Source organism: Gymnogyps californianus, chromosome 12 (genome assembly GCF_018139145.2).
Source record: "Gymnogyps californianus isolate 813 chromosome 12, ASM1813914v2, whole genome shotgun sequence".
NCBI lineage: Eukaryota > Metazoa > Chordata > Aves > Accipitriformes > Cathartidae > Gymnogyps > Gymnogyps californianus.
In genome coordinates this window covers 22,240,059-22,267,761 of record NC_059482.1, presented here as the reverse complement: position 1 = coordinate 22,267,761, position 27,703 = coordinate 22,240,059, and the positions used below count along the sequence as shown (strand labels likewise).

The 27,703-nt window shown below is 59.2% G+C and overlaps 4 protein-coding genes and 2 non-coding genes across 6 annotated transcripts in view; 3 read left to right on the top strand and 3 right to left on the bottom strand.

Annotated features, from left to right (window-relative positions):
- The window catches only part of ATP6V0D1 (ATPase H+ transporting V0 subunit d1), a 36,587-nt gene extending 29,519 nt beyond the window's left edge, over positions 1-7,068 (bottom strand). Inside the window, exon 1 of the mRNA XM_050904196.1 lies at positions 6,939-7,068. Within this exon, the coding sequence (XP_050760153.1) occupies positions 6,939-7,068 (130 nt within the window). The remainder of the gene's footprint in view (positions 1-6,938) is intronic.
- An 894-nt stretch (positions 7,069-7,962) lies between these two features.
- On the bottom strand, positions 7,963-9,328 carry AGRP (agouti related neuropeptide). The gene is made up of 3 exons (XM_050904224.1): positions 9,151-9,328; positions 8,781-8,875; positions 7,963-8,154 (listed from the first exon to the last, which is right to left on the bottom strand). The coding sequence occupies exons 1-3, from the start codon at positions 9,323-9,325 to the stop codon at positions 7,963-7,965; spliced, it is 462 nt and encodes a 153-aa protein (XP_050760181.1). The 5' UTR covers positions 9,326-9,328.
- Positions 9,329-14,884: 5,556 nt separating this feature from the next.
- Positions 14,885-19,273, top strand: LOC127021139 (SNF-related serine/threonine-protein kinase-like). The gene is made up of 6 exons (XM_050904071.1): positions 14,885-15,473; positions 16,950-17,091; positions 17,270-17,482; positions 17,590-17,727; positions 17,886-18,392; positions 18,492-19,273. The coding sequence occupies exons 1-6, from the start codon at positions 14,885-14,887 to the stop codon at positions 18,748-18,750; spliced, it is 1,848 nt and encodes a 615-aa protein (XP_050760028.1). The 3' UTR covers positions 18,751-19,273.
- A 1,149-nt stretch (positions 19,274-20,422) lies between these two features.
- Positions 20,423-20,495, bottom strand: TRNAK-UUU (transfer RNA lysine (anticodon UUU)). Its single transcript has one exon. It is a non-coding gene; the product is annotated as a tRNA-Lys (tRNA).
- Positions 20,496-21,189: 694 nt separating this feature from the next.
- TRNAH-GUG (transfer RNA histidin (anticodon GUG)) lies at positions 21,190-21,261 on the top strand. Its single transcript has one exon. It is a non-coding gene; the product is annotated as a tRNA-His (tRNA).
- A 999-nt stretch (positions 21,262-22,260) lies between these two features.
- On the top strand, positions 22,261-26,689 carry SETD6 (SET domain containing 6, protein lysine methyltransferase). Its single transcript, XM_050904065.1, has 9 exons — positions 22,261-22,287; positions 22,526-22,624; positions 22,736-22,880; positions 23,439-23,580; positions 23,913-24,107; positions 24,287-24,410; positions 24,668-24,848; positions 25,064-25,206; positions 25,738-26,689. The coding sequence occupies exons 1-9, from the start codon at positions 22,261-22,263 to the stop codon at positions 26,047-26,049; spliced, it is 1,368 nt and encodes a 455-aa protein (XP_050760022.1). The 3' UTR covers positions 26,050-26,689.
- Positions 26,690-27,703: the final 1,014 nt, after the last annotated feature.

Genomic DNA, 27,703 nt, shown 5'->3' with positions numbered 1-27,703 from the left:
CCAGGTCACAGTTCCCAGAAAGCTGCCTCGTGCAAGAACACAACAGCTTGTCAGAAAGACAGCCTTTTTGTGCTGAGTATTCAAGTAGGGTAGTGTTTGAGATTACCATGACATGTACTTACAGCCACCTCCTTTCAACTCTCAGATCAGGCCCTCTGGCTTCAATGCAGCTGGCTGTACATGAGGCATAAACACAACTGAAGCTTTATTCAACACACCGCTGTGCCAACACCACACCTCGACATTTCAGATGACATTTTCTTGAGAGACTTCAGATCCACAGTAATACTACTATCCTCTCCTGCAAGTTTGCTTTGTCCGAACAAGGAATCAAGCCATTATTCAGTCTTTCAGACGTCTGTCAGTCATCAATCCTGTCCTGTAAGCCCTACTCAGACAGAGTGACCCATGGCCCCACCAGCTCATACTTCCACCCCTTCCTTCTTCAGCATCCTCCCATAACCACATTGCGGAGCTCTGAATCAAGTTAAGGGCTCAAGCACTTCCAGGCAAGGTCTGATCTGTCTTCTCACACACAGGCATGGAATTAGCTTCCACAACTTCCGAGCTGAACAGATGTTTTCACACAATTATCTGCTGTAACCCCAACATCTCGCTCCAAAGCACCCGGGGCCATTACTGCCTATATAAAAATTAAAACATCGTTTGCCATCTCCCAGGCCTGAGGCAGTAAAGTAGCTGAGGGATTACACAGCAGTCTGCAGATCAGCTACGTCGCCCACGTCTCCCTTCAAAAGACTGCAGTCATTACCATTTGGCTTGTTGCTGTCTCTTTGTGGCCACCTCAGACACTCCTGAAGCTGATTCTCTGAAATGTCACCTGAGAAGCACCCAGAGACCATTCATTCCCCGCAGAATTTAAGACCTTTTCTGTGGTTGCAGACCACCAGCAGTGACGTGCCATCTTTCCTCTGCTGTCAGGCAACAAATTCCTCTGGGCCACAGCTGGACACAGAGAAGTGTCATCTTTGGCCCCTTCCCCCATCAGTGTCTCACCTCTAGCTCTTCACCTCTCTCAGATCAACTCAGCACCAAACAGCAGCCTGTGGTTCTAGTCCAGCTCTTCCTGGGGTTGAACTCACCCCTCTCAGAGCTTCGAACCCAGCACGGCCAGGTCTTGTTTCCTTTGGAGCCCCTCAACCAGGTAGCCCTCTCCTGATCCTTCCAAAAGGTGAGATAACCCCTCCTAATCTGCCTGCCTCTCCAGTAAGCTTCACCCCTACGTACCCTTTTTTCCTCTCTCTAAAAGCAGACCGCACTAAGGTCACGTCTGTAACCTCAGAGGTCCAGCACACTAACAGGACATTGGCCCAGCACCTAGTGCAGCAGTTTAAGGGAGAGGCAACAAATCATTCAGAAGCTAAAAGAAACAGGGCAGAAAGCAGTCTCACACTGCAGGAGCCGACAGCAGAGGAAAAACAACAAGATGAAAGCACCGACAGGCTGCCGAGCGGTAATACTTGCCAGGAAACCCAGACACCATCATCTTCTAACGAGGGGCAGGACCCAAACAAGGGCTGAAGCTGCACCAGCGCTGAGAAGCCGACCTCAGCTGCTGCTTGAAGTTTAGCTAGGAGAAGCTATGAAGCAGGTCTCTGCCCGGTAAAGGAGGCCAGAACAAACAGCAAAGAGCCTCTGCTGAACCCTGCAGGAAGCCAGAGACCACAGTGTTTGTTTGCCACCATGATTTAGCAGGCCGTGGAAGTGCCATCTTTATTCCAATAAATAATGTTTTCCTTGAGCTTGTTTTAACAGGACAGCTGATTAACCAGCCACAGCCAGTGGTTACACTGGAGGATGCAGGACAAAGCCCCGAGATTAGCAGGATAGCCTTTCAGCTACTGCTCTGTTGCTGCACGAGCAGCCAGCATTCACAGGACAGGAATGGTCTATACCCTCCTCAGATCTCACCGTTCCCATATGCTCTGCCTCATCTGGCAGATGAAAGCTCTTGGGGACAGGGCCAGTCCTCCTGCACAGTCCCAGCAAGCAAGGGTCAGCTTTTCACAGAGGGCTCCTAGATGTCAGGAGACAGAGAGCATCGTCATCGTGCTTTCAAAAGGTCCCTACTACATTATGGCTTGGCTTCTACACCCACCAAATTCGAGGTTCGGACTGAACCATTCTCAGAGTTCAAGATGGATCTAAGCACAGCCACACTTCAGGACCATCAAGTGGCCTCTCCATGCTTGGCTGTACAGCAAAGGAGCTGCACAGGAAAGGATCTATCCCATTCCCCCCACACCCAGGAGAACACCATGAGCTCCACCATGGACCAAGGTGCCAAAAGCACTCTTAGAGGTAGTCTGTAGCTCTGGTAGCAATGCAGCTTCTCTATACAAGAGAGGACACGCTGCCCATGTGGCTAAGCCGAAAGAGAAGCCCAGCTCCAGCCTTTTGGGGCCCAAATTCCAGGACCACTGCGATAAAACCAAAGAGAGAAGGGTAGCACAGCCTCTCCCGCTCTTCTCTCAGCGGAAGAAGATATGGAGAGCACTCAGTACATAACACCATAAAGCAAAGGCAGCCTCTGGGGGAGAAAACAAGATCCTTGGGACTATGAAAACAAAAGCACACACTGCACTCAGCAGAAGCCTGGTGCACAGAGGACACGCTCCCCAATATCCATTTGTTGGACCAAGAGCTGTCACCTTTACTCAGGCAGGCCTTTGCTTTGGTGTGTCTAGCCGTCCTGTGGTTCAACAACGGGAAGACAGACAGACTTGACCCCACAGTGGCTCAACCGCATGCTCAGCACACTTCCACATATTTCATCACCTCTCCTCTGCATGGAGAAAGAGGGAAGAGGAGAGAGTGGGGGAGAAGTGGATATCTTTACACTGAAGAGGCATTTAGGACAGCAAGCCTTTAGCAATCCACTCCTGACCTGACTGAAAGCAGCACTCCCCTTCTGGGCAGGGAGGGCTACGCAGAGCAACCCTGGAAATACTCTTCAAGACTCAAAACCAACAAACCAATCTGTCCAGTCTTGGTTTATTCCACACCATCCAGCCCTGTATCAAGGGTTTAGTGCTCACTACACATTGCTACAGATGCATTCGACAGGAAACAGGGCTCTGGCATGTATGAGGATACCATTCAGGCAGACCACCGTGCCCTCCAGCTGGCGTGGAGCCAGGCAGTCCAGGACAAGTGTGACCTACTTGCTTCAAGCTCTCCGATTTCACTGTTGATTCGCATGCATCCTAGAAATGGAGGCCTGTGGACCAAACTGAGGAGATGAGAGAGAACCGCAGTCTTGGAAATCCTTTCTTTCTAAAAGAATCACATTTATTTTCTTCTCCTAGCCACTCTTCACCTCCGAAATACATCTTTGGGGCTCAGATGGTTACTCTGCTCTTCCCCAAGCCAATGTCACACGACACCACTACCTTGGGGTTACGAGGACTGAACAACCAAGAGCTTTCACAGGACAAGTCCACAGCAGACTGATAAACTGCAGGCTGAGATGCACAAATAAAACACGACAGACCTCTGCGGGGGCATGAGACTAGTTCCACACACAGCTTAAGCCGAAGACAGGACAGATCCCATCCCTCCACGTGCACACCACTGTTTCCATAAGGTGTGCAAGTCCCCGGCTGAGCCGATTGCATGGACAGAAGCACTAGCACCCACAGAGAGGTGGTGGTGGTGGAAGCATGCAGCCTCTGAAAAGCCTCTCCCAACAGAGGCCCACACGAACAAGCTGGAGCCAACTACCTGCTACTTCTCAGCTGGCCATTTCACAGCCTCATTACCCAGCTAGAAGGTGACATGTCCTGCTGCTGGATTTCACCATACCAATCACCTTTATAACATTGGCAGGTCAGAAAGAAATCGGTTTCCTACACTGTTGTTGTGGAAGCAAGAGGAATATTATCAATAGGAGGCTTGTGAACACTGAATTGAAGGTAAAGAAATTCCTGTTTCTAAAGAAGACACTTTTGTGCCCTTCCCAGGCTCCATACACTTTCTGCAGTACAGAGCATTGCAGACCAACAGTAAAGCCTGCCGATAACCTACATTCCAGTCCCAGACTGAACTCGGCTTCTTAAAAGCGGCACCGCTGTCCAACTGCATCAACAGCTTTTTATTCTCCAGAGGTGACACCAGACCTCTAACAGGCTACCACAGCTTTTAGGAGCTGGAGATGGCTCACCATCCTTTTGACAGTAGAAATCTGGGTGACTCATAAGTGTGGTTATCCAAGACAGATTCCACTCAAGAACAGACCCATGCTCACACCACTGACGCAGAGGAAAGCAGCTCCAAGTCCTTCACTGACACCTTGTGTCAGAAGCAGGAATTGGCTACAACAGAGAGGGCCAAGCAGGTTCCAAGCAATATTCAGCACAGGTGTACAGCACACAAGGACCTCTGGCTGAGAAACAACCAAAGCGCCAGGACTTTCGGAGCTGAAAGAAGGAATTAAACATATTATTGCTGAGGGTTTCAAGAGAAAGCTTAAGCTAAAACAGCTCTCACAGCCCCCCGCCCCCCCCCCCCCCCCCCCCCCCCAATCCTGGTCATGTTTTCCTGCCCCTTCTTAAAGCCAGCTCAGGAGCCTGCCTGACCACAGAGAGACTATTTGGCTCTCTATTTCTGACTCATCAAGAAGCAAGAGCTCGAATCGGCTTACTCTGTGATCAGACAAGCAGAGATGACAGAGGATCACGCAGAAAAACACGAGCTCCTCCTTCCCACAGCACTAAGCTGCCAGCCCAAGTCCTGAAGCAGAGAAGTTAACTCCTTTGTGCTTCCAAACCAATCCAAGCACACAAGAGGGAGCAGCATTTCAGACCTGGAAGCACAACATCCTCCAAGCAATATCAATACCAGTGACCAACCAGATACCCGATTCCCAGGCCCAGCCCCAGAACAGCCTTGGTCCTTCAGGACTTCTCCATGGCCAACGTGATCATTTGCTCCAGGACTGGGAATAACTGCAGAGCCAGACTCGCATGCAAGAGGCAGCAGCAAAGACAAAAACAGAAATGGTAGAGAAGAACGTATGAGTATTTTATGCCCGAGTACTTATTTTGGCTGCTAATAAGCTAGCCACTGCTTGGATTTAGTGCAGACAAGCATCTGGGAGAGAAAGAATGCATGTTAAAAGTCTGTGGAGCAGAGAAAACAGGTACTGAAATGGGAAAATCGGAACTAAAGGGACAGAGGAAAGAAATGGTCCGACCACAGACCTATATAAGTGATCAAGAGCAATGTTCCTTTGAAGGAAAATCCCTCTACAAGAGCACACTAGACAGGGGCACAGAAAGCCAAGCAGAGGAAGAACGAGATTGGCAGTGAACTTGGAACAGCCTTCAGGCTCTGAATGAAGCTTGACAAGGAGCACAGCAGCAGTCGCCACCAGAGAGCTGTCAGGGACAGGACACTAACGATACCAAGACAAACATATGGGAAGTCCAAACTAACTCATTCCAAATGCAAAAAACACCGCTCCAAGGGAGAGCTAAGTTTACGCAACTTGGTTCAGAAGGCAAGGAAGGGAGAAAAAAAGAGAAGCTGTAAAGTACAGAAAGACTCCAAAGAGGAAGTTATCTGCAGGGAAGGTGATAAAGTGATAGTTTAGGGCATGCTGAGACTTCTGACTAGCAAGAGAGCAGGAATACCTCCCACCACCCTCTTTCAGGCCCTGTGCTCCACAGCAAGAACAACAGAGACTGCTGCAAGCAAAGACCTGCAAAAAAGTCTAGCTGAAAAAGGGCTTCTGTTCTAAGTAAAAATACCCTGGGTATTTTTAAGGTAGAGACTGAGGCACATCACAGCACTCTGTTCCCATTCTGTTGTTTAACACTTGAGTGAGCAGCTCCAGGTAACCTGCATCCAGGGTTCAGCTGACCAAGGATCCCTCTAGATAGTCAACATTAATTTCCATTGCTCAGCAATGATCATCAAGATAAAGCTGATGCTTAACTAGTATTTTTAGAAGAAAGAATGATCCAATAATTATAGTCCCATTGACCAAAACAACCGACATCTCTGGATACATATGTTTCTAGCCTATTTCAATAGAGACCTGCTTTTGATCTTTGTGATTTGTCATCCATGTTCTGGACAGCAATGAGTGAGAACTGTTAAGCAGGTCGCCGATATAGAGGAACAGTTTAGCACTGACTAATTAAGAAGATGAGTTGACCACAAGTGATGAGTATCACAGAGCAAAACCTTCACAGCTCTGCAGGTTTGTACACACTGATGCTGGAAGTCAGCATTAGCCTCGAAAGAGAACTCAAGATTACAGGCGAAGGGTAATTCACTGGTGAATTTAATAAGATCTGCACCGGACTTTTTCTGCTAGCAATCCTTCAATAATAGTAGGTACTTTCCTAGATGACGAAATCTCCTCAAAAACTGATCATGGGTATCAGGGATTAAGTTAGATTACCCCAGTAATCTTACTTCTGGCCTTAAAAAGGTTTCCTGCGCTGCCTGCCATTTAGGAAGCAAAAGCACAAAACAAGACTCATCGGCAAAGCCTGACAAACCTGCCAGGCTCCCAACAACCGCAGGACACGCACCACAGCTATATGGCCACCTCAAGAAAGTACTGAGAGCTCAAGCTTCCTTAAACCGCTGTATCAGCTGTTGCAATCACACTGCCGGGCTGACCGGGAAACTGAGTCAGCTGAGCTCGGAGGGAGCAGCCGGGGGGGGGGGGAAGACCAAGTGCCTGCTCAGCCAAGGGGTGAAGAGGGGACAGCGCCTCAAAAACGCCGCTGTCGCCTCTTTTCCCCCACTGCCACGCAGCCCCTCGCCTTCCCCCCGGCCCTCCACCCTCACACCAGCCGAGCTTTCCCCTCAGCCCGCCGGCTAGGCCTTCCCCTCAGTATGGGGGGGGGGTGGGGGGGTGAAGTAGGGGTACTCGCCCGCCTCGGAGCCCCGCCGCCACTCACCCTCCAGGCTCTCACACTGCACCAGGTTCACGTAGTCACCTTGCCGGAGTACTCCCGCCTTAAAACCGCGTACCAACCCTTCCAGGTAGCCGTTATCCACGTTAAAATACAGCTCCGGGAAAGACGACATGGCGGCCAGCGAGAAGACGGGCGAACTACCCCCGGCCCCTCACGTGACCCGCCCGGCGCTCACGTGATGCTGCGCGCGCCTGCCCCCGCCCCTTTCCCGGCAGGCAGTGCGAGGGCGGGAAGCGCCTGAGGAGATGGCGGTGGGGAGCGGGATGGCGGTGGCCGGCAGCCGCGGGGACGGCGGCCCCGGGGCCGCCGTCCCCGCGGCTCCCGGTCTCCCCAGCGCCTCACTCCCCTGTGAGGCCTCCTCCATCCCCAGGGAGCAGGTTGAAACCCCCCCCAACCGTGTCCTCACCCAGCGCTAGGCCTGAGGTTCGCCTCCAGCACGCCTGAAAGCCCGTCTGTGGGGTTTTAAGGCTTTTTACAGCCTCCACGGATACGTTTTACCCCTTAAGTGCTCGTGGTGGCATATTGGTTAGTGGTGGAGGAGGTGATGGTCTGCGCTGTCTGCATCCATACTGCAGGTACCCCCCTGGTCACTGATTCCTTGGGGTTGACAGCTTGCAGGGTCTCTGGGCCACCATGAGCGATACCGGCAGGAGAAGAACACAAGTAAAGCTCCCAGCGCAGCTGAAATGTCACCTCCTGGGACACCCCTCCTGCTGAAAGACCACTCATCTAGCCAGGAAGGGCCCTGCAGGAGCTGCTCTGGAAAAAAAACCAAACTCATTTTGTTTGACGTGGAGGTGCCCTGGACTCTTGGCTGTGTGGGCACGGTGCCCACCTGGGTGCAGGTACCAGCGCCTTGCTGCTACCCCTCTCCCCTGAGATCCCAAGCAGACGCATTGAACCATTCCCACTCAGCAATGGCTTTTGCTAACAGCTGGTTTATTAGAGCTGCGGAGGAGGAGGTGGCACGCGTGGGGAAGGAGCAGGCAGCCCCGCGGCACAGGCGCTAGTTCTTGCCGCAGGGGAAACTGCTGCTGATTTTCCTGCAGTAGCAAAAAGCGTTGAAGAAGCGGCAGTAGCAGGTGGCGCAGGGGTCGCAGCAGGGGACCTGATGCCCAAGGCAGGATTCCAGGAGGCGGACGCAGCGGCGGGGGGAGCGCTCTTCGCGGCCCGCAGCTTGCAGTTCTGTGGACGATGCCTGCCGGAGAGAGAGGAGGAAGAGGAGGGAAAGAGTTGATGCTGGACCACTGTGCCAGCAATAAAGAACTGCACGGGATAGAGCCAAGAGTGGCTGCTGAAACTTGCCGCTGCCAGAAGCGGAGAGCTCTTATGCTCAACTCTGGGCTCGGTCTGTTGGAAATCACTGCTGAGCCCTCTGCGGGCATCACTGCCTCGTCCACCATGTCTCAAGGCCTTTATGCACGCATTTATTTTGAAGTGCAGCCTCGAGTTTAGTGAAGGGTACTGTGCCTTCTGCCTGAACAGAGGCACTGGTGTCCGAGCCAGGCAAGATGCGGCACTGCCCAGTGAGCTCCTGCTCTGCAGAGGCTTCCTGGGCTGCGCTTGAGCTTAATTAAACGGATTGCAGGAGCACAGGCTTGGACCACCCTCCTTTGAGTGCCGGAGCCCCTTGCAGCTCTGGGCAGCCTCAGCTCGTCCCAGCCCTGGCTGCTCCCCAGCAGGCGATGAACAGATACTCCCTTCCCAGGCAGCACCACGTTGGGCTCCAAACCACCCCTGGCCCCAGGGGCACAGAGAAGGCTGCTGTGGCCCGAGGCCGCCCTGCTCTTCAGGGTGTCTGTAAGAAAGCTCAGGGAGCGTTACCTGCGGTTCCAGTGCACCACCTCTCTGCGCGAGGTCACCGTCGGCTTCTGGGACCTCCAGGGCCATCTGCTCAAGCCCCAGCCTGGGGAGAGGTCCTGCGAGATACAGAGAGGCTGGACAAGGAGGCTGCTGGGGGGTCAGCTCTGACTCTGCTCCCCATGGTCGTGTGTCCCCACAAAAAAAGCCTCCCGCTCCCTGTGGGCTGCCAGGCTGCTCTCACTAGCCAGTGATAGGAGAAGCTGTGCTGCTTTAAGGGGATCCCTTGCATCTGACCCTGGGTGTGGGGTCCCCACTTCAATTTTGGGGCCCTGGGCATGCCAGCGAGCAGCTGGTAGGGGGCAGTGGAAAAGTGGGGGGCCACAGGACTCACCCGCCGGCTCCGCAGACACCTCCTTGACTTTCCGTAGCAGGCTGGAGTAGCGGGCTCTGTCCGCCCCCTCCAGCCCGCCGCTCGCCTTCTGCAGGTGGCCGCAGCTGAGGTCGGCGGTGAGGATGGCCTGGATCCCCTGCAGCAGCCCGCAGCACAGCAGCAGCACGTTCAGCATGGTCCTGGGGGACAACCTGCGCAGAGGGGTCCCGGCCAGCGTCAGCTCGCCCGCTGGCAGCCTGGCCTGGCCCCCGCCTCCACCCCGCCGCTGCCACCCCCCGAGCAGCGCCGCGTCGGCAAGGGGCAGCCTCTGCCAGCACAGCCACCGCGCCGGGCTGTTTGCTCTCTTGGACTTGAGAGCCTTTCTTGGGCAACCACACGCCGGGGAGCTTCACGTGGACCCTCCGGAGCTAACGCACGTGCCGTGGTGCCGTGGGGCACCCCACATGCAGGCACATTCATGATCTCACCGCAGAGCGGGGTGAGCAGCAGAGGGTGGACTAAGACTTGATCTTTTTTGCAGCGGTTCAGGGTCTCCCTGCCCCATGCACAGCCTTCAGCAGCCGCCAGACCATCGCGGTGCTGTGCATTCACCACCTGCATGTGCACAGGATGTGGCCGAAACATCCGACACGGCTCCTGCCAGGCACTTGTGGTCACAGACTGTGGAAATGCCGCTAGTTTTAAAGACCAGAAGCTAATACTTACTGCCTGGTCTGCATCTGGGCTTGGACATGCGACCGGGACCTCGCAGACAACAGCCAGCACTGGGATCTCACGAGGTCCCCAAGTACCACCACAGAGGCAGCTGTCTACCCACCAGCAGCTCCATCCCACACTCCTTTCCACGGCAGTGCCAAGGGCAGCACGACTAATGGCCCAGCACCTCCCTGCTTCTTGCCCAGCTCCTCTGGTACGCCTCGCTTTCCCAGTCCTGCTTTCTCCCCCGGCTCTCCAGCCGCCAGCCCTGGAGCCATGTTTCCGCGCACAGCCTTACGGGCAGGTTTGCAACGCGGCAGGCGGGAGCCCAGGGAACGGGCGGGAGCCACGTTACGTGGTTGAAACATGAGAGGCCTCCCGCACATTGCAGCTGGAGCAGCTGCAACAGAAATCTCCCGGAAAGTCCCTGGGAAATGCTAAACTGCTTTGCTACAACTCCTTTTGCAACCAAACCACAGGGTTTGGGCACAATAAACAAACGTGGGGCTTTGAGAAGATAAAAGTGTAATGCGGAGGCTGGCAGAGAGAGCAGGCACGGATGTGGTTTTGCTTAAGGACTGCAGCGATGGGCTGGATGTCACAGCCAAGACTTTCGCAGGGGGCTCCAGCCCCTCCGCATCACCCAGTTACCTGAAAAACCCGCTGACGCTTGGCTGCACGGCTTCTGTGCGGGAAGCGTTTGGATGCAAAGCCCCCTCTGCCTGGGACATAGATACCATCATCAGGAGATGTCCCCCTGGTTGGACCAACCTGGGGTTTTCACCTGCCACCGGTGCAGGGTTTGCTTCCTCCTCCCTGCTCATGGAGGGATCCGGCAGAAGGGAGGAAGGTGAAGGTGAAGCTATAACGGTGAGAAGAGGGCGAGGCTGGGCTGGAGGGGGCTTGGTGGGGAGGAGGACCACACCAGGCATAGCTGGGGGAAGGACTGGGTGGGCTGAGCTGGGGGGAGAGCAGATGCTGCAGGGTTGGGCTGTGAGCTTTGGGGGCCTGAAAGCTGTAAAAAGCAGGGGGGCTCTAAGGGAGCGAAAGAAAAGGGGCCAGGAGGGGGACCCCCAGTCGCTGCCGGCAGCCGAGTCCCGTGAAACCCAGCGCCTGCTGCTTTGGCAGCCTTGGGGCTCCAGCCCTGGCTCTGGCAGCCCAGAGCTGTGCCGGCCACTCCTCACCTCCCCATCCCCACAAAACCACACAGCTCTTTGCCAGGAGAGACCCCTCCACGCCGTGGGGAGCCCCACGGCCGTGGGTATCGCACCCCGAATGCCCCCAGACCCTTCCCATTGTAAGCACTGACCTCTCTGTGCGGAGAGGGGGCTTGCCACTCGCTGCTCCACGGAGCTTGCTGGGAGTGCCGCTACCACTCTCTGCCTCGATGTCCTCCTCCCTACATGCTTACTGGAATTTATATTGGCTTTTTATTAATTAAGTGCTGCAGCCACATGACTCTGCTAACTACCAGGTAGGTGGGCTTCTCTGGAAACCGGGCTTTGTCTGGACGGAGAGGCAGTCGGCGGGGCGATGCGCGGGAGGGAGGACTCCTCTGCGTCCCGCACGGCTGCGGGGATGAACAGATCCCCACTGGCCCCAAACTCCCAAGTTTCTTGGGAGCGATCCCCACCACCCTTCCAGGCCCCTTCCCTTTCCAGCTGTGCCTGAGCAGCGCCGAGGCTGCAGCCTGAGGACATCTAGTTCCCGGCTAGAGAAATACCAGGGCTACAGGCTCCTCGCCAAAGACATGCCGAGCTCTCTACCGGTTTTCAAAGGGAATATTGCCCACCCATAGCTCCTGGCAGGCACCCAGCCATAGTCCAGAGTCTCCAGAAGTCCTCCAACTCCTGACCACTCGCCATCTCCAGATTCTTCAGGCTCCCACTTGTGCTAACTGCATCTCTCATTCATGTATCCTTTGGAAAACCTGCAGCTCCCCAGAGCCAGGCGCTCTCAGAGGAGCTCCCTTGCTCATCCCGGGCTTGACTCCACCGTGGGAAGGAAGGAACTGGCTGCTCGGTTCTCCCCAGCCTCGGCGCTGGCTTTCACAGCCATCCTGTGTGGCTCCTTGAGCTTCTTGGTGCGGAGACCTTCGAGGGCCGCTCCAAAACCCAAAGGGAGCTGCAGCCAGCCCGATGCAGCCTCAGTCACGGGGCCAGGCACTGGTGGAGGTGGCATCTCTGCAGTCTCTCACTGGCCAGGGCTGCAGGGGACTTGCATTATGGATGCAGCATCCCAGCGCACCACGTGCCTGTTCTTGCTTCTTCAACTGAGGCCTTCAAAGCAGCGTTGGCATGTGTACAATGGGCAATTGTGCAAAAGGATAGGGACCTGCAGCTCGGGTGCAGCACCCAGCACCCTATCGGGTGAAGGACCCAGCCCCGACACGCATGGGCCTTTCACTAGTGGAGAAGAATCAGGAATAGAGGGTCAGCCAAAAGAGGTGGTGGGAGATGCTGCTCACGGAGCCTCCGCAGTCCCCTCCTGCACTGACAGCAGCAGATCTGAGAGCTGTTTGCTAGAAGCCCCAGTGCCAGGAGCCGCAAAGGAATCACCTTTCCATTCAAATCCCCGGATGCACACACAGGGTGGCTAACTGCCCGGGCACCCAGCGCCCCAGGGGGCTGTCAACTCCTCTGCTTCCCCGCCAGCATCTCCCCCCTGCCCACCCCACAGACTGCCCGCTCCCAGGTTAGCAGCTCAGCTGGGCTCTTTTTGGAAACGCCTGTGTCCTTGCGTGGCTTCGGCCCTGCAAGGAAATGGGGAGATAAGACATGAGAGGGGTTCAGTGGGCTGTGACGTACCCAGCGAGGGAGGCTGATGGCCCGGGCTCTGCCCTTGCCAGGCTGCTCCCAGACCCTGCGCGACCAGGGAGGACCCCCCCCCAGGGCCGCCCAGCACGTCCCCAGCGGAGCGTGAGCCACCGCTCCTGGTTGCAGCGCCAGCCCTGGGGCTCTTTGCAGGCCCCCCCTCTGCCCTCCACGCGCCCTGTCCTGGCACGACCTGATTCCCACTGCACCCGAGGGCCGGGCTGGCTCGGAGGGGACAAGGCACGGGACCAGCGAAGGGCTCATCTGCTGTGCCCCTTCTCCTCCGGCTGCAGGCGGCTGCTGGAAACACTCAGCACCCAGCTGGGATGCTCATGCACAGCACCCGACTGTGTCTCCCAATACACAGCACCCAGCTAGGACCCCCCTGCACAGCACCCAGCTGCCTCCTGCACCCCGTGTGCCTGGATAAAGACTCATCTTGGGTTAGAGGCAGATTTGGCAGCCCCTCTCTTCCCAGCCCCAGTCCCGAAGCCCGGGTGAGTGCCGAGTGCCCCATCCAGCCCCATTCCCATGGCAGGAGCTGCTGGGCAGCTTGATCCTCCCGGCTCCTCCATCCCCAGCCCTGGGGGGATCGGGTCCCCAGTCCGTGCTGCCCCCAGCCCCTGGCTGACGCCAGCCCCCGAGCGGGGCCCTCAGCCCGGCTCATTAGGGCCTGTTTGCAGCCTGCGGGGCCGCGGGCGGAGGACTTCTGGGAAGGCATTAGCGGTAACGAGGGCGGCCGCGCTGAGAGCTTTTTAATCTGCAGGAGCAACATCTGCTTTGTGCGCATCCCTACAGCCAGTAACGAGCTAAATGAGGCGGCCGGCCGCTCGCCGGGCCGCTTCCAGGAAAAGAGGGCTCACAACCCGGGGCGGGGGGGGGAACGGCGGGCCGGGGCTGCGCCCCCAGCCCCAGCTCGGTGCTCCCAGTCCCGAGCGAGGGTGGAAGCGGGTGATGGAGCGGGTCAGTGGCATGGCAGAGATGCCCGTGAGCGGGTGCCCCGGGCAGGAGGACAGCAGGGCGGGAGCCCGTCCCATGGCAAGACCCTCAGGAGACAAGCCGGGGCAGGGGGCTCTTCCTCTCTTCCTGGAAGCGGCTTGGTGGGCGGGCGGGCGGGCGGCTCATTTAGCTCATTACTGGCCCTCGTTACCGCTAATGCCAACCTAGTCCCCGCCACCCCAAACGGGCACTAATGAGCCGGGCTGAGGGCCCTGCTCGGGGGCTGCCATCAGCCAGGGGCCGGGGGCAGCGCTGCCCGAGGCCTCCGCTTCGGGAGGTGCGATGAGCATCGCCCCGGCCTCAGCCCCGGCGGGCGGCGGACGGGGCCCTTTAAGGCGCGAGCCCGGAGCCGCCCTGACGTCAGCGGGGCGGGCACGCCCGGGCAGTCGCAGCCCCGGCGGCCCCAGCTCCGCCGCCCCGGTGAGTGCGGCTCTGCCGGGACGCGGCCGCCCGCCCCGCGCTGTCGGGGTGCACCCCGGGGGGTCCCGGGGTGCTGCGGGGAGCCGGGGGTATGGGGGGTGTGCAGGGTGCTGGGGGTGGGTATTGGGGTACCCGGGGTGATGGGGAGTGGAGGTGAGGCATGGGGGTGTCCAGGGTGCTGGGCAGTGGAGGTGAGGGTATTGGGGTACCCAGGGTGCTGGGGTCATGGGGACCTGGAGGTGGGGCACGGGGGTGTCCAGGGTGCTGGGGAGTGGAGGTGAGGGTATTGGGGTAGCCGGGGTGCTGGGGTCATGGGGACCTGGAGGTGGGGTATGGGGGAGCCCAGGGTGCTGGGGGATTGGAGGTGGGGTATTGGGGTGCCCAAGGTACTGTGCATCTGGAGGTGAGGGTATTAGGGTACCCAAGGAGCTGGAGACCTGGAGGTAGGGGTATTGGGGTACCTGGGGTGCTAGGGACCTGGACATGGGGGTATCAAGGTGCCCTAGGGTGCTGAGGAGTGAAGGTGGGAGTATTGGGATGTCCAGGGTGCTGAGGAATGGAGGTGGGGATATAGATGGGTGCCCAGGTCCTGGGATGCTGGGGACTGGGAGGCAGGGTGTCAGGGGTGCCCAGGCTGCTGGGGCCCTGGTGCCCAGGGTGCTGGGGACTCTGATGTCCTGGGGATGCTGGTGTCAGCGGTGCGGGGGGATCTGGTATTTGGGGGTGCCCCATCCCCTACCCGGCATTGCTCAGCAGCTCCCCCATCCCACAGCACCCGATGCCCGTCCCCGCCTGACGCCGCCACCATGGCCGGGGCACAGGGCTGCGGCGAGGGCAAGATCGCGGGGCTGTATGACCTGGAGCGCACGCTGGGCAAGGGCCACTTCGCGGTGGTGAAGCTGGCGCGGCACGTCTTCACCGGGCAGCGGGTGGCCGTCAAGGTGATCGACAAGAGCAAGCTGGCGGGAGAGGCGGCGGGGCAGCTCCTGCAAGAGGTGCGCTGCATGAAGCTGGTCCAGCACCCCAACGTGGTGCGCCTCTACGAGGTCATCGACACCCACGCCAAGCTCTACCTCATCCTGGAACTGGGCGACGGCGGGGACATGTTCGACCACATCATGCGGCACGAGGGCGGGCTGGCCGAGGCGCGGGCCAAGCACTACTTTGCCCAGATTGTCCATGCCATCTCCTACTGCCACAAGCTCCACGTGGTGCACCGCGACCTCAAGCCCGAGAACGTGGTCTTCTTCCAGGAGCAGGGGGTGGTCAAGCTCACCGACTTCGGCTTCAGCAACCGCTTCCAACCCGGCAAGATGCTCACCACCAGCTGCGGCTCGCTGGCCTACTCGGCACCTGAGATCCTGCTCGGGGATGAGTACGATGCCCCGGCTGTCGGTAAGGGCGGTGGGGCGCAGCCACGGACCTGCCTCCCTCGTGTCCCTTGCCTGGAGCGTGGTCCTGCCGGCCGGGTACCACCTCGCTTTTGGCCCCTTACACTGGGAGCACCCATGCCCCGGTGGCCCTGCTGTCTCTGCAGGGAGCAATCCTGACCCTTGGGTGCTCGGCTGTCCAGCTGTCCCCTGGCACAGGGTGGGCCTCCCTGCGGAGACCGTCCCCATACCTGTCAAGTTCCCACAGAGCGATGGTTCATGCCAGGGAGGGGAAAAAGCCCAAGCAGGCTGCGAGCCTGGCGTGGCGTCCGCTGGGGCTCGGGAGGAGAAGCGCGAGGGTGCAGCCACCGGCAAGCCGGCGCTAGTGGTTATTTGGGGGGGTGATGCCGGAAGGAAACCTGCTTGGGATGCTGCTGTTTGGGTGGAGGAGCTCTGAAAGTTTCCTCTGCTCCATCCCCGCCCTGAAAACCGCTTCCTCTCTGTGGTTCCCAGCGCCCTTCCTCCCCTGGTCAGGGTGCAGGGGGGCCGGGGAGACTGTCCCAGGGTGCAGGGAGCCGGGCTAGGGACACCGAGAGGCTCTGCTGGGACAGAGGGGACATGGGAGGGAAGCAGGACTGAGCCAGCTCTGCTGGAATTTGGGGCAGGAGGATTTAGCAAAACAAAACACGAGCCCTTAAAGGAAAAAGCCCAGCGTCAGCTCAGGGAAAGGCGGCTCTGGAATTGAGAAGGGGGATAGCTTGTGGAGATGGTAGAAGAATAAGCTGCTGGCTCTGCAAAGGGAAATGAAGGGACAAAACTGGCGCAGGTCAGAAATTTTCAACGCAGGCACTTGACTTAAGAAGCTGAAAGTATTAACAGAGAGCCCCGGGGCATGCTCAGCGTCCTAAGAAGGCGCTTTTGCAGAGAGGTTGTGTTCTCGTCAGGAGGAGCAGGTGAAGATGCCGCTGGCTCCGTCCCTGTCCCCAGGGCAGGGCAGCGATCCCGCTCAGGCTGGTGCCCAGCTGTAGGCAGCTGGAGGGCCTGGATCGGTGCTGTGTCCCTGTCCCATCGCTGTGGTGTCCCCTCCGGCACAGCCCAGTGTCAGGATGGTCGTGGTGGGGTCTGCTTGGGAACTGGGAAGCTGAGTAATGACATGAAACGGTGCCGTGGGTGGGTGACCGGGGAGGACAGAGCTCGGGGCTGGCTTCCCTGTCCCCACCTGGGAAAGGGAATAACACCTCAACTGCTTTGGTGAAGCCCCTTGAGACCTGCTCGGATGTGGGGATGGGGAAGGTCCTTCCCCGCCTTGGTGGGGCTGTGGTCCCCTCCGTCCGTGGGGTAGGACCTGGGAGCTGTTACCTCCAAGGAGCATCCCAGTGAGCACTGGTCTCTGCTGGATTGCCACTGGGGGCTGGTGGGGTGGCTCCCCCAGGGTCCCTGGGGTCGGGGCTCTCTCCTGGGCCATGATGGGTGCAACCTGAACTGCTGCTGCTTCTTACAGACATCTGGAGCCTGGGGGTCATCCTCTACATGCTGGTGTGTGGCCATCCCCCCTTCCAGGAGGCCAACGACAGCGAGACCCTCACCATGATCATGGACTGCCGCTACACCGTCCCCCCGCACGTCTCAGCACAGTGCGCTGAGTAAGCACCTCTCCCTGCCCCGGATCCCCCTGGACCCCGACTTGCTGCCCTGGGGGGTGGGTGCCCCGACCCCAGGGGATGCCTGGGAGCTGAGGTGGGGAAAAGAGGGTAAAGCTGCTGAGTTTGGGGTTCGCCTGCTGCTGCAGGATTACAGCGTCGCCCCTTTTCCCCCCCCCAGTCTCATCTCCAGGATGCTGCAGCGGGACCCGAAGCAGCGAGCCTCCCTGGAGCAGATCGAGGGCCACGCGTGGCTGCAAGGGGTGGACCCGTCCCCCGCCAGCCGCTGCCTGCTGCCCCTCACCTCCCACAAGCGCGTGTCCGAGGAGGAGCACGAAATCATCCTCCAGGCCATGACGTGCGGGAACATCGCGGATCGGGACACCATCCAGGAGTGAGTGACGGGGAGGGCTGCCGAGGCGGGAACCCCTGCGAAGGGCTCCGGGGGTCCCTCCGAACGCGTCCCTCGCGCGCTGACGTGGGTCCCTCGGTCCCGTGCAGGGCGCTGGAGGCCGACCGCTACAACCACATCACGGCCACGTATTTCCTGCTGGCGGAGAGGATGCTGCGGGAGAAGCAGGAGAAGCAGGGCCACCGCCTCAGCCTCGTCTACAACCTGGCCAAGGAGGTGCAGAGCAGGTGAGCACCCCTGCTGCCCCCCGTCCCACGTCCTCCCCACACCACCCCAGGTCCCCAGTGCAGGTTCCCGGCCGGTCCCCTGTCCCCTTCCTCGCCGCAGCCCTCACCCTCACGATGCCAGGCTGGGTACCAACACCTCCATCCCTCCTTTTTCTCAGGACCAACTTATCGGACACGTTTGGCCCCATGGGCAGTGCCGGTGGCCTCTTGCCCTTCACAGAGGTGCCAGGCAGCCTTGCCATGGGGTCCCGGCTGCCCCCCCTGCCCACCGGAGGGGACATTGGCAGCCGGCAGCCCCCCAGGACCCTGCTGAAGGTCCCCGCCGTTGACACCACCATCACCAAGAGCACCCCGGCCCTGCAGCAGATCTGCGAGGAGGAAGAGGAGGAGGAGGAGGAGGAGGAGGGGAGGCCCAGCACCATGGAGAGGAAGAGCAGCTCACTGAACCAGGAGCAGATGCGAGCCTTCCTGCGTGCCTGCCGCCCGCCCGGCCGTGGGGAGGTGTGGGGGCCGGGGGCCGAGCTGGGGGGACGGGGTGGGCGCCCGGGTGCGGCCTGGGCTGGGAAGGGGGTGAGCGGGGCCCGGGGTCCCCCGGCAATGCAGGGGGACAGAGCCGAGCCCCCCAGGAGGGAGGAGGACACAGAGCCTGGGGGCTCCTCGGCAGAGCCCCCCAGGGAAAGGGGAGCCATCCCATCACCCCAGAGCAGCTCTGCTGGGGTCCCCCAGGTGCTGGGGACAGAGACAACCCCCGCCACCCTCCCGAGTCCCGCGGCCAAGTCCCCAGGGCCGGTGGCACCCACCAGCCCGGCCCGGCGGTCAGTGGAGAGCTCGGGCCCGGGGGGCACCGAGGGGGGCGCGGAGAGCGTGATCAAGCTGGACCCGGGCAAGAGCAAGAGGGGCAGCCTGCGGGACAGGCTCCTGCAGTTCCCGCTCTGCGAAAAAGCCCTGGCCTTCAAAATCCGGCCGGGCTCCAAGGAGAGCCTCCTCTCCCTGGGGCAGTTCAACTGCTGCCACGTCATTTAAGCCCCCGGGGCGAGGGTCCGGCCCCGCTGCGGGGTCCGGGAGGGTGCCCGCTCCCCTGCCCGTGACCCGCAGAGCAGTGGCCGTGGGGCTGGCAGGGGGCACGGTGCCCCTGCTTTGTCACCCACAGTGGCTACCCCACTAGCACCCACCCCGGGCACCCGCTGTGACAGACCCCCCGGCACGGGACTGCCCAGGGGGGGTGAGGCGGGCTGGGGTCTGTCCCCACACCGGCCAGTGTCCCCCCAACCCCCCGGGGCGGCAGCTCCGTGGCCCCGCCAGCGTTGGACGGACCACGCCACATTTTTTTAACTACTAGAAATAATTTTTTTAAATAGTCTATTTTAATGTAATTAAATAGAGATTGCTATATCTCCCCCCCGCCCAACCCCTCCCCGGGACGGCGGCTCCCCCCCAGCGTGCATGGCCCCAGGGCCAGGCTGTCCTGCCCGCGGCGGCCGTGGGGCAATCGCTTGTCTGCCTGCAGCCCCCCCCCTCGCCGTCCGTCCCCCCCGGCCGGGGCCAGGCGCAGCCCTGCCGGTGGCTGCGCGTGACCCGGGGCCCTCCCCTGGGCCTCCCCCCGCAAATAAGCTTCCTATTTATTATCTCTTTGTTTTCTTGCTGGCAAGAAATGAATGACGACTGAGGCGCGGGCCGGAGCTCGGCCCCAGCCGTGCCAGCGCTCGCGCGGAAAGGATCAGAGCCGCTGGGAAGCAAAGTTCATCGGGCCAATAAAATAAGCTCGTGGGTTGACGCGGGTGCCACATCTCCTTGCAAAACCACCACCGTCCTCCAGCCCCGCAAAGCCCGGGGCACCAGGGCTGGCTGCCCCGCAGCATCTGCCCGAGCCGAGGTGGGCAGCGGCGGGGGCTGCTTTGGGGGGCTCTGCAATGGGCGCGGGGTGCCCAGGGCTGTTTTGGCGCTGCCTGGCCGGCGTGCCCGGCCACCGCCGCATCCCTGTCCCTGCGGAGGGGGAAAGCAGCCGCCGCCGCAGCCCCTTCTGGGGGAGCGAGGTTTCGGGGAGCGTGGCGTGGCTGCAGGCTGTCCCTCGGGGCAGAGCGGGGTTTCAGCCTGCACACCTGGATGGGGGCTCAAAATGGAGCTCCTGGGGGACACAGAGGGGAATAAGGACAGGGATGGGGAGCACCCAACGGTGCAAGGAGGGCCTGGGGCATGCCAGAAGGCAGGCAGAGGGTACCGCACGCCTCCGGGTTCAGCCGCACTCAGCCCCCGGGGTGCCCCCAGTAGCTCTCCAGCCCCTAACCCTGGGGTGGGGCCACAGGCCACCCCTGAGCCCCCAGCTCCCACCCAGTTCTCTCATCCAGCCCTGGCTTCCTTCCCTCTGGCTCTGCTGTGTCTCTCGCTCTTCCATCCGCCCTATTTCTCCCTCCTTTCGTGTCTCCCTCCGTGCGTACCCCCAGATAACACCCTTGCCTGTCCCCATGGGCTCCCTCTCTCTGCGGTACTGGGCGGCTGGAAGAAGAGAGCAGTGCCGTGCGGGTGTCGGACGGGATGGAGCCGCCCCTGGGAAGATCCTTGGGGAGGTGATGGTGGGAAAAGAAGCAGCGGGGAGCGCCCTGGGGAGCCTGCAGCCCCCCGGGACCCTGCCACAGCAGGAGGAGGGGCTGGTCCTGCCCAGGGGCTCCCCTTCTTTGCTCGTAAAGGATAATTCCTTCGCCTGAACAGGGGCTTGAACCCTGGACCCTCAGATTAAAAGTCTGATGCTCTCCCAGCTGAGCTATCCAGGCTCACATTTGGGGTTTTGGGGGACGTTCAGGACAGGCAGCGAGGACCCCGCTTCACCGTGGCACCGGTGAGACAACACAGGGACTCGCTTCGACCTCTTCCACCCCCACGCCACCCCAACAAGGCCACCAGAGCGGAGGGCATCCTCCCACGAGGAGGAGCACCACCAGGACCTCTACCCTGCCCTGGCACCTCTTCCTCAGGCGAGGACGGGGTCACTGGGGGGGAGGTGATGCATAAACGCCAGGTTTATCCTCCTGGGGACAGCCAAAAGGCAGAGCGATGAGGCAGAGGAGGAGGAGGAGGAGGAGGAGGAGGAGAGCCTGGCGGGGCCTGCGGGTGCCAACCCCGGCAGCCTGGGAAAATAAGAACCCGGCAGCAGCGGGCTTTGAACTTGCTTTTCCGGAGACCGGCACCCAGCACCGGCTCCTCAGCCCGCTCAGCCACGCTGCCTGCACGCACCGGGCTCAGCACCCGGCTTCCGGGCGCGGGCTGGCCCGGCTTCCCACCGGAGCACGGATCCCGGCACAGGGATGCGCCCCGGGGAAGCGCCAGGGCCGCAGGGATGCGCCGGCGGGGAGGGCGAGCGGGGTGCCGTAGGGGCGGCCGTCGGACCTCCGCCGTCCTCCCCCGAGGGAGGCCGGGGGGGATCTGGCCGGAGGAGAGGAGCGGCGGCGTGGGGCCCCCCGCTCGGCGGCTGTGATCGTATAGTGGTCAGTACTCTGCGTTGTGGCCGCAGCAACCTCGGTTCGAATCCGAGTCACAGCAACGCTTTTGCCAACGGGCTGGTGCTCGGGAAGGCCGGGATGGAGATGGGACGAGGCGGCTGCAAGGAGGTTGGTTTGCAAAGACGCCGTGCCCGAGGAGGGGGCCGCAAGCTCGGACGGGCTCCTAAAGGCCACCCGTCGTTTTCTCTCGCCCTTCCTCCCGGGTCTGCAGGAGGAGACTCCCCTCTGCTCCACGGGGAACCCACCCTGCCAGCCCAGCCCAGCTCGGAAGGGGCTGGAGAAGATTAAAGCTGCCCCCAAGGGCTCACGGGGTGGGCGAGAGCCACAGGGACAGCCCGGTCCCACAAAAAGCCTCGTGGGGCCTCTTCAAACCCCTCCGGTGCACTAATTGGCTTCATTAAGAGCAAGCAGCTGATGGGCCTGGGGCCAGGGTTCACGAGCCGGGGGAACGGAGGGGCCACCGCGTGCCTTGGGAAAGCCTTAGAAGGGCGATGAGAGCCTGGCACGTAGCTCGGGGGATGTTGACTGAATAAGGCCATAAGCTTCATTATCCTGATTAATTAGAGCCCGCTGCTTTTAAACCCATGGCTGGTGGGGTGACCCCAGCGGTGCACCCAGACACGGCCCCGCGGCAGCCACAGAGGCACCCGAGCCCCCCGGGATTGCACCAGCACCTGGGTGGGGACAGCGGGGCGCCCAGGAAAAGCCCCCCCCGAAGCCGCGGGGTGCACAGAGAGGTCCGACGAGGCCCCCGGCCCCCACAAAAAGACATTTGGTGGTCCCTGGATCCCACAGAGAGGCGACCGGAGCCCCCCGGACCCCACCCAGAGGTGCTACGAGCCCCCCCAAACCCCTCAGAGACACCCTTGAAGGCCCCCAGGCCCCGCAGAGAGGCGGCTGCAGGGCGGGGCCGCCCCCACTTCTTTCTGGCCCTCCGCGGCCGCCGTCAGCCCGGCCGGGGGAGCGGGGCGGAGCTCCCCGCCTACCCGGAAGAGCCCGGTGGGGACCACGTGGTGGAGAACCACGTGTTCGGAGCGCCATGGCGTCGGCGCCCAAGAGGCCCAAGGTAGGGGAGGGGAACGGGGGGGACACGGACCGGCGCCGGGGGCTCCCGCCGCTCCGGGGGCTCTGCCGGCAGCGTCCCCCGCCCACCCACCCGCCGGGGGGGCTAGGGAGAGCTGGCCCCGGCCCTCGGGGGACCGGGACGGGCTGAAGGGGCTCCCGGGGGGGGGCTCTGGGAGAGGCCCCAGCGCTCCCTCCCAGCTCGGGTCTCCCTCGGCTTCACCGCGGGTTTTCATCCACAGGCGGCTGCCGGGAGCAGCGGCCGAGGGAAGGGCAGCGCCGATCCCCTCCCCGCCTTCCTGGCGTGGTGCGGGAGGGCCGGGGTGGAGCTCAGCCCGAAGGTGAGGCACCGCGGGCCGGGCCGGGCCGGGCTTCCCCGAGGCCACCGGGGCAGCCCCGGGGCTCCCCCTCCCCTTCTCCCCTAACAGATCACCGCTCACCTCTCGCCCAAGGTCCGGCTGAGCAGGGAGGGCGCGGTGGCAGGATACGGCATGTTGGCCGCCGAGGAGCTGGAGGCGGGAGAGGTCCTCGTCACCGTCCCCCGCACGGCGCTGCTCTCCCAGCACACCAGCTCCATCCAGGCCCTCCTGCAGGAAGGTGAGCTTTAGCCTCCTCGGGCTTTGCCTGCCTCAGCAACCTACCTCTGTTGTCCCCATTTGCCTTTTAAAGGAATAAAACGGGTCTGGGATAAAGCCTAGGGAATGTTCCTGCTTCCCTGGAGCAGGGATTTGCAGCCACCAGGTAGGAAAGGGGGTGGCTGGGTACCCCATCGCTTCCTCAGGGAGTTCAGTGAGAAAAGCCCGTTAACTGCGATATCCCTGATGTTTAAGTGACAAGCACCTATAGGATGGTGCTTTCCTCAAGGCCCGGGGCAGACACTGCTAGGAAAAAGAGCAGTTCCTTTCTTGCTGAAGGCACCCAGAGCCTCGGGGTGAGGACGGCGGGGCAGGGCAGGGGGTTCTGGCCCATCCCTAGCTCCAAGAGCAGCAGCTTCAGGCAAACCCAAGCCTGGAGAGATCTTAGAGTAAAAGCAGAACTCCCTGCCGCAAGCTAAAGCCAGGCGAGGAGGCTTGTGGGATTCAAGACTTGTTCTCAGAGGAAAGGACCAAAACCTCAGGTCAACTTACTTTTTCTCCATCGTCTCCGGTTCCTTAGCCCAGGAGTCCCTGCAGAGCCAGTCCGGCTGGGTGCCTCTCCTGCTGGCCCTGCTACACGAGTACACAGCCAGCAGTTCCCCATGGCAGCCTTACTTCTCCCTCTGGCAGGACTTCAGGAGCCTGGATCACCCCATGTTCTGGTAAGGTGAAACCAAGCAGGGCTGTGGGGTGGCCCAGTTCAGCAGCTGAATGGAGGCACGGTCCAGGGGCTGCTGACCGGAGTCTTGGGGGTGGACGTGGTCCTACTGGAGGACGTGGTCCTACTGGAGGACTCCAGCCCTCTGTTCTAGCCCTGGGCTCTCCATGGCAGGAGCCTGAGGAACCTTCTCAGGGGTTGGAGTTAGCTACAGGCCTAACCAGAAAACAGGAATCTGGAGAGCACCAGGAAGCTGAGATTTTGAAGGAGGAAGGAGCTTATAGACCCTTCTCCCTGAGGCAGGTGGAGATAAACCTGCTGGTTTTCTTGCAACAGGCCTGAAGAAGAGCGAACAAGGCTCCTGCAGGGCACAGGCATCCCAGAAGCTGTGGACAAGGACCTGGCTAACATCCACCTGGAGTACAGCTCCATCATCCTGCCTTTCATGGAGTCTCACCCCAACATCTTTGACCCCAAGCTGCACACGCTGGAGCTGTACAAGCAGCTGGTGGCATTTGTCATGGCCTACAGGTGAGAAGCGAGGGCTTTGCTCCCACGAGGAGCAAGGACAAGCGGTAGGATCACAGGGGGAGGATTATAGGCTGCGTCACTTAAAAGGTTGCAGTTGCACAAGAACGTTAAGCATAAGCTGAAGCTTGCCCTGTGCCGCAAGGTGTACAGCTGGCTTGTCTTCATCTCCCTTGTCTTAGCTTTCAGGAACCTTTGGAGGAGGAAGATGAAGACAAGAAGGGGCCCAACCCTCCGATGATGGTGCCTGTAGCAGATATTTTGAATCACGTGGCCAACCACAACGCCAACCTGGAATACTCTCCCGTGAGTGCAAAGCCGCTGCGCCAGGCATCATCACGGTCCGCTTCCTCTTCGCTGCAAGGCTTTCGGGAGCGGTGGCACAGCGAGGCTGGCCTGGATCTCATTAATACGAAACTATTTTGCTCAACATACCCCCCCCGCTGCGTGCTTGGCTTTAGCTAGGAAGAGCTTAGGGTCATCTGAGCCTCTTTGAAACACCTTGTTTCCGAGAGCGGTAGGATCACCGCAGCTCTGAGAGCTTCTTTTCTCCCTGCTTGCAGCAATGTTTACGCATGGTTACAACACAGCCCGTCAGCAAAGGCCAAGAGATCTTCAACACGTACGGGCAGATGGCCAACTGGCAGCTCCTACACATGTACGGCTTTGCGGAGCCGTACCCTGGCAACACCAACGACACAGCCGACATCCAGATGGTGACAGTACGCAAGGCGGCACTGCAGCGTGAGTGGCAGCCGCTTTGAGAAAGGATGGGGCAGGGATCTCTGTTAAATAGTGATGGAACGGAACGGGGATCAAGGGTGACGTGAAAAATAAGCCTGTTCCACAGCATTTCGGGTGCTGGGGCTACGCCTCGGTTTTCTACCTCCTTGGTTTCCCCTTCTCCGTTCACCACCGCAACCCGAGTTGGGTTTGCAGCTCCGCTCTCTTCCAAACAGGTGCCAGAAGCGAAGCCCAGCAGCAGTTGGTCTCGGAGCAGTGGGACTTCTTGTGCCAGCTGGAGATGGTGGGGGAGGAAGGCGCCTTCGTGCTTGGCTGGGATGAGGTGCTGACAGAGGAAGAGCTGTCCGTGACCCTGAAGGTAAGCGCTGCCAAGCGGTGGAAGAGCTACACAAGGAAGAGCGCAGGCTAAGCGCGCTGCAGCTGCGCAAACCAGCGTGCAAAATGGTTCAGTGAAGGGGGACAAGCACGTTAAAGGCATTTTGGGACTAACGCTCCTGCGTGAAAAGCGGTAGGGGGTGTGGTTGCCCAGCGCCCAGGCTTCAGGTACTGTTCGTAGTCTTCCCTTCGTGAACTAGCCACCCACGGGTGCTTACATACCAGTCTTGACTGGCTCCATGGCTACTGCTGTTCTAGAGAGCTGTCGTAGGTAGCAGCTGAGCTGTCCTTTAAGACTGTTCCCAACACCCAGGTTTGCTGTTTGAACGTTCTTCTAACCCACAAGTTACTTGTGATTAGGTATTTTTTTACTCTCAGTTTTACTCTCACCTTTAGCGCAGCTGAGGAATAAATTCCCCTGCTCCATGTGGCTCTCAAACCGCACTTCCGTAGAGAAGCCGGCCTGATGTACTCACACTGCCAGTGACTTCTCTCTTTGCCTGGGTCACTGCAGGTGCTGTGCATGTCGGAAGAAGAATTCAAGGAGTATAAGGAACAAGATGGCTGGGAAGACGACAGTGAGGAAGAGGAAAACTCTACCCTTTCGAACGAGGCTCTCTCCAGACTTAAAACCCCTTGCAAGCAGCTCCTTTATGACAGCGTGCTCCTGACCCTGGAGTCCTACAGGTCAGACTTGAAAGCAGAGCAGGACTTGCTAAATAACAAGGAGGCTTACGAGAAACTGAGTCGAAGGGAGCAGCAAGCTCTGCACGTGCGTTACGGACAGAAAAGGATCTTGCATCAGCTGCTAGAGCTGGTACGTTAGAAACCTCGCTGCCCCTGGAAGTGAACTGCCTGGGACTGTGCTCAGGAAGGGAAGGTCAGCCTTTGGCCATCTCTTCTACAGCAGCGAGAAGAGATGGCAAGATTGAACACGGGCCCGCTTGTCCCTCATACGGCATGTGGCTTTGTAGCCGCCTCTACGTAAACAAAGTATCCTCCACAGCACAGAAGCGGGTTTGGGTGGCCTTATCGTACAAGGAGAGCTCCGGAGCGCAACTACCACCTTCTTCTAGAGGACTTAAGAAAACCCAGACCTCCTAATGGCTGTTTTAGGAAGGCAGACATACACTGTCAGAACAGCAAGTGGGTTCCCTCATTTAGCATTAGAAATTTAAGGCAAGCACTGTTTCTTGTCCAGATGAAGAGGGCAGAAATCCAGCTGGTAGCTCTTGCCTTACAGAGGTTCAGAGTAAACATCTGGCAGGTGGAGATGCTGACAACACTAAACTCTTCACCTATACTTAGTTAATACTGAGCATTTGAAAGAGTACAAGCCCATCCATCTGGTTTTCCTGTAGGCTCACTATAGCAATATTTCCTTTTTAGGAAAATTTAAATTTAGGAAAAAAAAGGAAAAGATATTTCCTTTTACCTCTATAAAAGGCATTTCCGTATGGGCTTGAGACGACTCTAAAGGAGCGCTGTCACTGTTCTGCAGCTGCTCTAGGTTCAGCATTTGATACACACCCTCTGGCTGATAGAGTTCTTCCCTGAACTCCAGCATTGCTCTGCATCATGTTTAGCTATATTAATATTTTTCCCTCAGCAGGTTTTGCATGACAAAACACTGGAGGTTTGCAGGCCAGGCTATATTTAATAAAGATGATGTTTCTTACCCGGCCGATGCTGTCTACTTCAATAGGGTGCAAAGCCCCATCTAAGCTGCTGCTGCAGTTAGAAGTATTGCAAACAAGCAAAACCCAGACTGTACTCGTGTAGAGAAAGGTCAGCTACAGCCCCACCTGCACTGCTGGGGGCCAGGATGGTTTCACAGTACCTAGGGTAGCTTTTTTTAATTCCCCTTGTAGAGTGGTGTGATGCAGTGGCTGTTCAGAGTCCAGTCTGCCATCTCGGTGCTTCTCACCCTACAGCAGACTAGATTTCAAACTAGGCACACAGTGGTTCAAAAGGTTAGTCTTAATTTCTTAAACATGAAGTGCATTATACCCAGGGCCTCTGCTGGCAAGGACACTGGTAATCCTTGGGGAGCTGACACCAGTACCATTTACTTTGACAGCACCAGCTGCAGGTTCCTTACCTGCCAAGAGAGGCTATGAAGTGCAGTGGCCTCCATCCTACCAGCCCAACTTGTGTTATCCTGTCCACCTTCCATCCCCTCCTCACGCCAGCCTAACAGTTCTTAAAGCCTAAAGGGAACCAGCCGTGTACAGCAGCGTTAGTACAGAACCAGAGAGACCTTTGAGCTTTGAGTCATTAGGATGAGCTGATAAGCTCTGCATATAGTTTGCTAGAGTTAAGTCGCAGAAAAAAATCCCACGGCATCTGGACTAGATGAAGAAAAACCGGTTGCTTGTAATTCTCCGTATCCTAACCCCATACAGGAGGAAGAGTAAGCTGGACTTGCAACACCAGAACCAAAAAATTCCAACTTCAAAAGGCTCGGTTTCAGCACAACT